This window comes from Blennius ocellaris (genome assembly GCF_963422515.1).
Source record: "Blennius ocellaris genome assembly, chromosome: 13".
NCBI classification, from domain to species: domain Eukaryota; kingdom Metazoa; phylum Chordata; class Actinopteri; order Blenniiformes; family Blenniidae; genus Blennius; species Blennius ocellaris.
In genome coordinates, this window is record NC_137662.1 from 12,311,855 (window position 1) to 12,324,920 (window position 13,066).

At 40.9% G+C, this 13,066-nt stretch overlaps 1 protein-coding gene across 2 annotated transcripts in view; it reads left to right on the forward strand.

Moving 5' to 3' along the window:
* The first annotated feature begins 6,916 nt into the window (after window positions 1-6,916).
* pde10a (phosphodiesterase 10A) overlaps window positions 6,917-13,066 on the forward strand; it is a 34,524-nt gene continuing 28,374 nt past the window's right edge. For both annotated transcript variants that reach the window (XM_080507180.1, XM_080507181.1), the window contains exon 1: window positions 6,917-7,133. In XM_080507180.1, the coding sequence (XP_080363306.1) occupies window positions 7,070-7,133 (64 nt within the window). In that variant the 5' untranslated portion in view covers window positions 6,917-7,069. The remainder of the gene's footprint in view (window positions 7,134-13,066) is intronic.

The window sequence follows — 13,066 nt, forward strand, 5'->3', positions numbered from 1 at the left end:
TTTTATATTCCTCCAGGGTCATTTTTCAAAAGAAAAAAGCACAAAGCTCAGACCTCAGCAAATATTTGTATCTTAGTGGGTGAGGTGAGAGGAGCACAGTATGAAAACAACGAGATAAACGGTTCAGATGTCCTAATGGTGTCTCAGAAAAAAAACAAAAAAACAAAACAAAACAAAAAAACAGAACAAGTTTCAGAACACAGAGTGATAAACAAAGATGTCATCTTTTCTCTTAGGACTGGTGAGGATGCCTGAGCGAGCAACAAACCTTTCCTCAGGGTACCGGTATGTCTAATCTACTAGAATCTGACAACAGTTATTCACAATGGCAATGATTAAGACAGCAGAGGGCAAGGAATGATGTGCCATGATTTGTATTTCCATTAACGGAAAATTATGCACCTATCTCACTTTCATCCTAATGGATCACAGTGCAATGACGTCCATTGACGTCACGGCAGAGATGAGCCGCATTGCAGTTGCATGCAAATTTGTGCATGCCAGGCTTTGTGTAAATGTGAACCTTTTTTGTTTTTTTGATTGTGTTTTCCCAACAAATAAGGGTAAACAGAGACAGTAATATGCTCTTTGGTTGTTGAACTCGTTGCAAGCCAAGCTGTGAAGATGTGCATAACTCCCTCAGCACCCCAGGGACCCTGTATTTTCATGGGCCTGCCTCTGACGTCAATGCTCCGGCTGTCCTGTGGATTGTCAGAGCAGACTCTTCAGTTGGGGGGAGGGGACTGGAAGTCTCTGTGGTGTGTGTCTGCCGCATGTGATGTGTGTGTGTGTGTGTGTGTGTGTGTGTGTGTGTGTGTGTGTGTGTGTGTGTGTGTGTGTGTGTGTGTGTGTGTGTGTGTGTGTGCCTTTGTCGATGAAAGCACACTCCTCCGTGTGTACATGTTTGCGTGTTTCCATGTGATCTGTAAATGTTTCACTTACGTCTGGGGCGTGTGTGTGTGTGTGTGTGTGTGTGTGTGCGTGTGTGTGCGTGCGTGCGTGCGTGCGTGCGTGCGTGCATATAAAGCCCATACAGTGCCTTGAATCAGAAATGTGCTTAAGTGGATGAGGTCTGTAATGTGGAGGTGGGTAGTGGGGGGGGGTAAGACTGCGTGCGTCTGTCTGTACAACACACACGTCTGAAGATGTGCAGCCTTTTCATTGGAAGACAGGCCACACTCATCAGGAGGATATTTGCTAAAAACTGCCGAGAGGGTAGAACAGTTAAGCATTGCTGCAAACCACTCGCTCTTCGGTCAGCTGTTGATCCCTCTGCGAACAATAGTAAAGCTGCTTTTTCACCAACAGCCATAGGACCACACACACACACACACACACACACACACACACACACACACACACACACACACACACACACACACACACACACACACACACACACACACACACACACACACACACACACACACACACACAGAGGCACCATATTAAGACATGAGATTTCAGCTTCTTTCATCACCACCTTTTTGATTTCCATAAATTTTTCTGTAACACTCCTGCTATCTCTTCACACACAGATATGGGATTTGGTGACGGTATAGAGTTGAGCGCACACTCCCTCTTCAAAGTAATAACGATAAAACTGGGGGGGAAATTAAGGTATAATTTAGTTTGTTTAGAAATACATGAAAGCACATTCAATCCAGATTTAGTCTAAAAAAAAATTATGTCTTTCATCTTTGGGGGCAAATTACAGTTGTTTTATTAACACAATCATTACTGAAGATGCAGGGAAAATACAACAACCAAATTCAGGTACATGAGGTACATATTTTAATTAGATGGTTACATAGTTTAGTTATGTCACTCTTTGCTTTACAACATTTCAGATGACAATACTGCATGATTATATTATTGTACATATACCATTTTTCCACATACCAAAAGTATGTTATTGTAGTCTATATTTGTATTTATTACATCAAATGTATTTGAAGTTTGCTCATTTTCTGTGTCATACATTGAAAAAATGGAAAATTGTACTAACTAAGGGGGAAAATGGCATTCAAGTTCTGTGAGGTTGGCTTATCGGACCACACTGACAAACCTTGCAATACATTTCCACAACTTTCACCTAAAAAAATATTGAATGTCCTAATAGTATCTTTTGAAATGGTATAACATAAAATATTATGTCACCATCAGTGAGAAAGCAGAGAAATTGATTGTCATTTTGGAAGATTTCATTTGCTTTTGCTTGCCCACCACAGACGGTTGGCTCCCCAGCAGCAAACACTGTGTCTCCAAGAAAATGCTGAAAGCTTTGTGCACTTAAAATAGTCCAGGAAACATCTGACAGCTACAGATTTGCTTCCATCTTTCTGTTGCTTTTGTGCCGCTTTCCATCGATATCTCTAAACAGAAATAAAAAAAACCTTTAGTACAATGCTTCTGTACCATGGGTCTTTCCATTATGGGATTGTGCTTCAGGTTATATTCCAGTGGGCAAATGTACACAGCCATAACACATCTGCCTGTGATGGGTCAGCTGGTCACTTCTTGCCCGTTATTCAATGATTCATCGTGTGTAAACACAGTTTCTCCGCCACTTTGGAGAGCCGCGGATCACAGGAGTTCACTGGTGGGTCACAGTCGGACAGTTGTGGCATCCCTTGTGATCCACTGCGCTTCCTTTAAGTTCTTCATCCATAACAGTCCCACTTAAGCTCATAAACTCCCAGTCACGAACTTTGCTGGGATAGCTTTCAAGCATTTGTTTTCTATCTAAATTTCCGTGCATAAGCCACTTGAAGCGCAGGGAGGATGCACAGAGGTGAGCCCTACAGGAAAGAGCTTCATCACTCAGCGTTCCCTCTTGATGAGTTTCATTTTTTTTCTCATTATATACTTAAATCAGCACACAAATAAATCAATTCAATTACAACACCACAGATTAAATACAATCTAATGGAAAAGTGTGTATATTTAATGTGAAAATTGGTGAGTTGTGTTCTGTGTTATTTCTTTCAGGTGGCTGAATTTCAGTGGATCTCCTATCACCTACAAACATAATTAAAAGGCAGGAATACAAATGATGTGATGTGTTGCTGCAGTTTTTTGGTTTTTTTTTTTTTGAAAGCCTCCCCGCGTCAGAGCGTGTCAGGGGGAATCCATTATGTTCTTCATGACCCCTGACTGGACCAGCTGCTCAAGCGTTTAAGAATGCCAGTGAGTGATCGCGCACATGCTGACGTATCCCTCCACACCCCCCCCCCCCCCCCCAATCGCTGTCTGTCTCCTTCCTCGATATGATCAGTACGTAATGCCGTGGCCGTGAGGGAGTCTGTGCAGTATCATGTTGCAGAGTCAAAGCTGTTTAGATGCTGTGAGCGCCGATAGGACGAGCACTCGTCTGCAAAGGCCATTGAGATACGAGGCTCACTTCATTTGGGGCGTGACGTTGCATCCTCACCTCAAACATTCCCACGGACAGAAAGATGCATTGGCTCTTTCGACATGTTGATATTGGTAGATTAAATTAAATAAGAATTTTTTTTTTTTTTTATTATTATTATGAATTAATAGCAGGGCTTCAAAGTGGTGTAGTTGGTACGGCACTCACAGTGCTGCTTGTTTGAATTCTGTTGGATTATTTTCTGTGCTGTTTGCATGATCTCCCTGAGCACAACACAGATTTTTCTCCACTGCTCTGATTTTCTCTAAGTCTCAAAACGTGAGGTTAACTGGTTGCAATAGGTTGCCTGTAGGTGGGATTTTGAGTGTTAGTGTGGTTGTCTGCCTCTTGTGTTTGACGGACTGATGATGTATTAGGATGTTTTCTGCCTTCGCCAATAGAAAACTCGCCCCCAGCCTCCTTTGACCTTAACTTTTATAAAATATGGATAGATAGGTTAATTCTAAAAAATATAACTGTCCGTTTTTTGATATTTATTTTTCACTTTTAAGTAAAAGTGGCTGCCAAAATATAATTTTGTCCTCTAAATACGCACACACATTTCATTTTAAACATAAGGATAAACATTTTTTAAGCATTACATTGTATTTGGCTAGTTTTTACACTGGATAACCAACTGTAATCACCTGTGTCACCAGTTGGTAATCAGAGCACACTATGTAACTGGTTGATCTGGATTTTTGAGGTTTCTGGTTTTTTTTTTCAAGACTGTCACTCTTGGATAAGTCATTATTATCTTTATAGGATTATATCTAAACTTCAGAATGGCATTGAGCATGTATTTACATTTGAGTCAGTGCTTCAGACAAGCAGTCTTAGGGAATTGCAGAGTCGGGCCTTTTGCTGTGAGAATGTAGTACATTGATTTATTTTACTGTGCCAATTCGAAGGAATATTTACAATTATAATTTATGTAAATGTGAAACTGAGTTAGCTCAGTGAAATCAATCAGTTTAATCCATTGTTTTAGCCTCTGTGGATATTTAAAATCAGTATCCTAAAAAGCAACAGTAATATACACATTGACAAACTATATTTAAGTTTGGACTAAAAAAATTTAAAGCTTTATGCTACGAGAGGGATAAGTTAAACCGTTGTTTAGAGAACCTGCTTTGCTCTTCCTATTCACACTCAGGTGGTTTTTCCTGTGTTTTCAGTAGTTTGGAGCACCATGTGTTTTATTTATATACAGATTTTCTGCTTCACAATATTGCAGTGTCCCTTTAATGCGCTTTAGAAGAAGTTCCGATCTGAATGAAGGTGCTCAGTGGGCATGAGCCATTCATAAAATCTGGCCCAGTAATGGCCACTGTGACTGCAGACTGACCTCATGCAGTGAGATCAGAGGTTTGTTCTCAAGACTTCAGCTACCGAAGGGATATCAAAGCCTGCAAAAAAAAAAAAGTTAAGTCAAGTCGGCAATGCGGAAGACGCTCACTCACCAAGGTGCTTTACCTCTTTTAGTCAATGTGTGCCACAGCAAACACTACATAGCTTCGCCCGCCATGCTGTAAATTCAGAGAGAGAGAGAGAGAGAGAGAGAGAGAGAGAGAGAGAGAGAGAGAGAGAGAGAGAGAGAGAGAGATAATCCACTGTGGCGACTCCTGGAGAAAGGGGCTGTGTTTCTAAAGCGTTTAGAGGGCCATTTTACTCTTAAGTCCTGAGCATTTGTGAAATTTAGTACTACTCTCAAACTTAAGAATAAAAGATCTTTATCAACCTTCTTAAGTCTAAGAATCACTCCTACTTTCCCAGGTATTTAAGAGACATTGCAGTAATAGAGGGTGTCGGGGCCCCCTTGGTGGAAGCTAAAGGACTTTTTTTTAATATAAAATATATGAATAAACTGTAATACTGTCAAAATGTGTTTATGCCAACAAACTAACAATGGGCCCTGAACTGTGATCACTTCATTTTCTATAGATAATCTTCAATAAAAGAGAAGATTACTTTAAGTGTGAGCAGCCTGGGGGCTGCAGAAAGCTGCCCCAAGGAGGCGGGGTTTAGTAGCGTCTCACCAATTACTGATGAACACCAGAGTGACTGACATGAAATTAAACCAATCAGTATCATTTGATGTGTGAGACTTGGACAGCTTTTTTAATCGCCCATCTCCAGACCTGCTTGGTGATTGGCTCAAAGTCAGCTCTGGTTTATCACATCTTGTCCAATTTACCAGTTTGAAAGAAGAAATTTGGCTGAAAAGCTGCAGGTCAGGTTCAACTTTTCTCCAGTATAGTTATTTTCACATGCACCCAAACAGAAATGTGTTCAGAATTTTGTAAATGTGTCCAGGTTTGTCTAAGCGCTTAAAAAAAAAGTTTATTTTTCACTTCTTTTTTGAGGTTTCTTTCAAAGCATTCTAAAATGCTTTGAAAGATCAATTGATGTGCTGTTTAAAAATATACCTGATAGACCTTTTGTTTTCCCAAAACTCAGACTAACTGTCAGTTTAAGAAAATTAATGTTTTTTTTAGACTGATTTACTTGAAGGGACTAATGAAGCATCTGGTTGTATTTGTTTATAAGTTTGTTAATAAAAGAGTCTTAATAAGTGCTCTCCAGTCACGAGCGGTTGAAAAGAACTAGAATGTTTGCCGCTTGCGTTCTAAAAAAGGCAAACATAATTGTGACGCGTTAATAAACATACTTACTTCAATGAAGTTAGCGTTGGCTTAAATCGAATAATAATGAAGAGCCCCACCAAAGAAATGCGTGTATGACTGTGTCTGAGCGCAGCGCGCAGGGGATGTGGCTCCGGCTCGGCCCCTTTTACGCAGCCAAATTCGGGAACAGGAACAGCAGCGTCAAGAACGAGCTTTCCAGACGCGTCAAGTATGCAAAGATACAGGAACAGAGGGCCAGAGATCTTCAAATTAATGGTGTTGATTCGAGCAGATTTTTATGGTTTGGATTGATATTGAGTATCCCTCGTTTTCATAGCGGACGACACGCCACATCATTTGCTCTGTGGCTTGTTTAATAAAGAGCTCCGCGTAAAGGGAGTGTGAAGTCTTTGTCCTCGGTACTGTACGCCTGTGTAGAGAACACAACCGGAAATTTTTCAATGAAACACTGAGGGAGAGGTGGCGCTTCAAAACAACACGCGCCGATTCATGCTGGTGTTTTTATTCTGAAAACGAGAAAGGATCGCTGTGCGTGAATTTATGCTGGCGCGCTCTAGTGTGTGCGTGTGTGCGTGTGTGCGTGTGTGTGTGTGTGTGTGTGTGTGTGTGTGTGTGTGTGTGTGTGTGTGTGTGTGTGTGTGTGTGTGTGTGTGTGTGTGTGTGTGTGCGTGCGCTCCCAGTTCTATGTGTCTATGCGTCGACTTCTGCGCTCCTCTCAGTCTGCTGCTGCTGCACATCCACAGCGGAGCCACCACGCCGAGGAGGCGGACCGAGCAGAGCTTCACCTCGGCCAGCGGTGCCGGGTCATAGCGCTGGTGGAGGGGGGCGGCAGGCAGGCAGGCAGGACACTGCTCTCCTTACCCTTTCCCAAACCCTGCACAGCCTCAGCGCCACTTCAGCCGCCGTCCTGGAATAGTTTTGGTTTTCGCAGAGACGCACCAAGTTGCAGCTGCAGAGACGCACTTTTCCCCGTGGCTCCTCTTCCCCTCTGCGCTCACAATCCGACATGGAAGATGGTCCGTCTTCAACAAGCTGTTTCAGAAGGTTAACGGACTGTTTCCTGGGTGCAAGTAGGTATTTCCCATTTACAGCCACAATGCGTAAAATAATTATTACTGACGGGAAATACGCAAAAGTACATATCTGCGACTTTGTCTTTTTTTTTTTTTTTTTTGGTCATGCATTCATTATTTGGACTTGTCCGCTCGTTTTTTAAATATTTGACCACTGAAGTTCATGAATGACAGTTTTTCCGCTGACATGCATGGGTGGGGACTCCGTCAGATGGCCAGAGAGGAATGAATGGAAATAAAGATCGCTTGTGTCTATTCAGACTTTGAAATAAAATATTAAGTCCCATCACAGATGTGAGTTAGTGTGTAGTGGAGGAGACAGTCAGCAGTTCTGAATGAAGACAAGACATAAAAAACCCGAGCCAAGTGGGAAGAGAATACAGTTTATCCTTATATTAAAAAAAACAACCAATCAATTGATTAATTAATTACAATATATTTTTTAATCACATATGTGGAAACGTGACTACATTGGTTGTGTTATAGATGATGACATTACAATTCGTATTGTACAATTAGTATTTGATTTGATTTTAAATTGCTGTATTTATATTGCCAGTATGGCTAATATGCTAATATAACACCAAGCTTATTTTTTCACACACTTATTGTTCTATTTCACATTTTCAATATTAATTTACAAAATAAGAAGAATAAATATAATGTAAACATTTAATATTACAGCTGTGGAAAAATATAACTATTTGAGCATGTTGGACTTACAAGACATACTAAATGTTTTTGTGATTTTTCTGTCGCCTCAGTCGAACCCCTACAATCACTGTGCAAGTTTATATAGCTAAACTACAGTCCTGAATTTCTGTTGCCATTATTGGTTTCATATCTTTTTATTATTTCTGTGAGAACCTTGTGAATTGTTGTATTTTGTTATTTATTTAAACTGGCATATACTCTGTAGTACAAGAATAAAGCCAGGATTTGCAGGTGTTTTAGAGAAACCTGAAGTAACCTTTACAGACTACTGTTTAATTAATGGGCCTGTAGTTTAGAGTCAGAGATGCCACACAACAGTAAGAGTTAAAGGTTTGTACTGTATTCTGTCATAAGGGCCCAAAAAAAAAGGATAACCATATCACATTTCATGGTTGGTGTTTTTTTTTTTTAGATTTACAATAACAGAGCAAAATAAGAGTGGGTGGCTGTGGGTGTTAAAGTGAAGAAACTAAAAGTAATGGTTAGCATAGTATGCCGTGAAAATATAAATTATTTCATCCCAAAAAAAAAAGAAATCACAGAAGAAAATGAAGAGAAAGTGACTTTGCTGTTATTAACTTTCCCCCTTGCAGCATGTTTTTCTTTCGATTTTCTTGACATCCTTCAAGTAATTTGATTACACTTTATCCGAGTCTTATGGCAGTGACAAAACCACATGGATACAGATATTTCCTGAAATGGAATATAAGTTATAATCTGTTCTGTATGTTTTTATAGTACTGGTACTTTTTATACAAATATCAGACATGTTAAAGATGTTTTAAAAAGGGATCCAGCACAGGGCAGTGGGGCGGGTGACTGTCTGCGGCGAAAATTGTTCCGTTTTTGGCTCTGTGTGTGTGTGTGTGTGTGTGTGTGTGTGTGTGTGTGTGTGTGTGTGTGTGTGTGTGTGTGTGTGTGTGCGTGTGCGCGTGTGCGTGTGCGTGTGTGTGTGTTCTCCTGTCTTTAAACTCTGAAGTGACATAGTTGTTTCATTCATGGTTTCTGAGCACTCCTGAGATGTTTGTATATTGGTCAGTGTGTGAGGTCACACTAGGTCGACCCTCACCTGATCCCTCAGGCATTTTCAAACCCAATTGGTTGTTATAGAATTGCTTAACTTGGTGAAGAAGGCTGCCTTGTCAAGCAGGAAGGGCTTGATTCGTCTCCCACAGCCGGGACTTCACCCGGCACAGCAACTTAATATACAAAGTATAAAGTTCTCAATATATGATCGAAATATTAAAATGAAGTCTGATTGAAGTCTCAATGACTAAATAATTCCAGACCGAGGTAAACGTAGGCCAAATAGTTACGCTTTGGGATTTGTCTCCACTGTTGATTTAAACTTGATGGAAATTTGAGCCAAAAAAAAGCTTGTTATGCAGTTTGAACCCTTTTATATTACAATCTGTGCATGACTGGATTGGTGCCAGGGCACAGTGCACAGTTTTTAGTAGTGAAACAGATGACATTTTCCTTGAGGCATCCATTGACCCTTTGTCAGCTTGTCATGAGTTGGTATCTGAGAGGATGGGAAAAGGCCACATGCATGTAGATTTCTTTACAACTTGTCCTTGTGTCAAGGCTCATAAAAGTGTGCGGCACTGGAGAAGACGCAAGGATCTGTGGTTCTCATTATTGGCTCCCTACAGGCCCCTTTGCAGAGTGGCTGCAGAGTTCAGCATCAGACCAGATGTGTAGCAGGGAACATGACCCCTGATTACTGATGTGGCTCTGGGGAGGCGAGGGGGGGGTTGCAACTTTACATCAAACCACCGGTACAGGCCAGACGCTGACTTCGAGGCAACTACCGGTACTCCGGCACAACTGTTAAGGCTTATTATCATCGCCGTTGTTAGATGTGTGATCTACCACCTCCGGCTGTCGCTCAGTTTCCTCTGATTGAAGGAAACGCATTAGAAAGCTTTCAGGTCATAACTTGAACTGCGAGCTGAGCGGCCCAGTCTGTAACTGCAGTTAGAGAGGCTTGCCTGTGACCACACTATTAGACTGTGGATCAAGGGACATGCCTTATCTGCATCTCAGTTTGCCATTTATAGCCCTTACCCTTTACATCCAATGACCTGGACCATGGAAGTGGAAATAATGCAAATTGCATTTCCATGGAAATCTCCCTGTGTCACTCCCTCTCTCATTCTGTTTCACTCTCTCCTAAGTGAGAGGTGTGAGCTTGCATGTTTGTGCTACAGAGCTTTTCGCCATGTGGCAGCATGCCTTTGGAAGTGATGGCACCACAGTCAAAACTCCAAAGCCAAGCCGCTTTTTTTTTTGTTTGACACTTCTTCTTTTTTTTTTTACTGACGTATTGATTTACCTTCACCGGCTCACTTCATCCTCTACCGGTGCGTGCGCACATGCATGTTTTAAACTCATGTGCGGGCTCGATGAAAAAATGAAGTGAGCGGTGGGAGAGGAGTCGAAGCGTTTTCGGCGTCTCGCTCTTTGCCGCTCGCTGAATGTCAGTGTTGGACGCTGTGCTCGAGCCCTCCCATAGATAAGATAAGAACCACATGCTCTTCCCACCTCCTGGCAAGGGAGTCCCAAGCGGACCTGCTGACGCACGCAGCCAGCAACCCCCCTCTTCCCCTTTCCTGCCTCAGCCTCATGTCAGGAAAGTGAAAAGTAGTACCTTGGCAGCTTGCCCTTGACTCACTGCCAGAAGGAGTGCACTTCAAGAGAAGTGGTCTTTTCCCTTTTTCTCTCATGTGCATTTTTCATCTATGTGTTGCAGAAGAGGAACGTCTTGCTCACTAAACACCGGCGCTGCCGGAGCCGTCCTCTGCTGTTGTCATTACCGCTCAACATCAGCTGACAGCAGTGCCGGCGACACATGCTCATTTTTGCCCGGCCACTGTCATAGATAACTAACTGCTTCGTCATTGGAGAAAAAGATGAGTGATGCAGATAGGGTGGGTCTTGTTGTTAACAACGCTACAAATGATCCTTATCATTCTATGACACGTTATTGTATCAGGTAAATGAGTGTGTTACTTCGGCGGTCTATTCAAGACTTTGCAGTGTAAGAGGAATATTTGGAGATTGGAAATGCTAACCATGTTTCATGTACATAAATTTTTTTTCCATATATTTTGCATTATAGACATAGAAATAATAATGCAAAATATCTGAGGCCCTATTTTTGGCATAAAATACTGATTCATATAAATAAGAAGCCTCATTAAACAAAGTCACATTGTACAACCATAATCACTGTCTTTGTAGACAACCTCATCTTCACTGAAAAAACACTTGTTTAACAGCTCGTTTTCCCCAAGTTTTGTAATGACTCTTGCACTCAGCTTTGTGCAACCTTTTAAAAATGTACATCATATTCAAGTGTGGTTACCGTAGTAGTTACGAAAACAAAAATGTATTTACTGCAATTTAGTGTGTGTTGATATTGTACGTATTGGACGTTGTGTAGCTGTGACACATTAGCTGAACTATCAGCTCACCCTGTTTTAGTCTATTTTAGGTAATCAGTCAATATTAAAGTCTGATATTATCAACTACAAGCCTGAACACACATATAACGCACTTTTCAGCAATCCTGCAAAACACCTCTCCTTGAAAGACACAAGATTTATTAACTAAAGATGACAAGAAGAAGCAGCAACAAAAGAGTCGAGATAAACTGCCAACAAAGTTTACAGCAGCAGACGGCTTTTTAAAAGTAAGCTGGAGCTTATTTGGGGCCTTGAATACATCACAGGTTGGCTAACAGCTCCACAGCTGTTTTCATGTATAACAGAAGTTATGTAAAGAGAAAACTTTCATAATTGTCCCGACTATAATAATCAAAAAGAAGTCATAGCCATGCACTACTCAAGTGAAAAAAAGTAGTTGCGCTACAGTAACGTATTACTTTACGACAATTTACTGACAACATTGCAAGCAGAAGAACTCTGTCGCATCTGTAAAGGTAAAAAAAATCTCTACTGTCATGCCTCAAGCTGGCTGTTAAGCTTGTAGCCTTGTTTTATTTTATTTTATTTTATATCTTTACTTATCTTTAATTTTCTTATCTTATCTTATCTTATCTTATTTCAGAATTTTTATTCTAAAATGAGTTTTACTAAGTTGAAATCAATACTAACAGTGTAGAGTAAAAGTTTTCTCCTTATTGCACCATGAGATCCTTTTAGGTTTGTTTTGTCTGGATAATAGTAGTGTTCTGCTTGGACAAGCAACAAGCCCATCACAGGGAAAACACACACACACACATGCACACTTAAGGCCGATTTCAGAGCCACCAATTAACCTCAAACACATGTTTGTGGAATGTAGGATGGAGACTGAGAAACTCAAAGTCTGCATAGAAAAGACCCCAAGTGGACTTGAACCGGGGACCTTTCGTGTGCGTCGAGAGCACAAACACTGTGCAGCCCTTATGAAGTAAATATATAACAAGCAGTTATGTCAAAACTGTGTACAAGGAAAGGCTGAATAACTCCTTAAGACATCTGATTTTACTTCACACAGTCACAATGAGCAATCCTGAAGCAGAATTTCTTCAGACTTTTTCTTTTCTTTTCTTTTTTCTCTGATTAAACACAAGAAACACTGTCATGGTTTCCCTTTGATAAATAGTGACTCTCAAAGTGTCGAATGTATCACGCCTTTTTTTCTTTCACTCTGTCAGATTTTCTGCCTCTGATGCTTGTCTGTATCATTTAAAGTTTCCGTACTAATAGAAAGCATGAAAACAATGTTTACTGAAAGCACATTTATTATTCGTGATAGACTGGATTGAAGTTTACAGCATCTCTATAAGCCATGAACTTTTCCATATAAAATCAGAGCATGCCAAATTAATTCCCTTAATAAAAATGCCCATTAACTCCAATTGTAACTCACAAGAATGTAGTGTTTTGAAGCTTTACGGAGTTCATTTGATGCCCTAAATTCTCTAGAAGTATCACACACTGCTGCTGACGCCCAATGAAATATCCAACCTCTGCTATTTGTAAATAGATCTCCTGTCAACTGGCAGCATGCTCGTAATAATTTGGATGTGAGAGTGCAAAGACCCAGACAGGGCAGTGATGTTTCGCCTTCTCTTTCCAGTCCCAGGGTGTGGAGGAGGAAGATAGATGTTATGCAACGATACCTCACTGCATGAACTCGGGCTTCAGTTTTTACACAGGAAGCTCATGTCTGAGTCAGGCACCCAAATCTCTTCCAACTGGGCT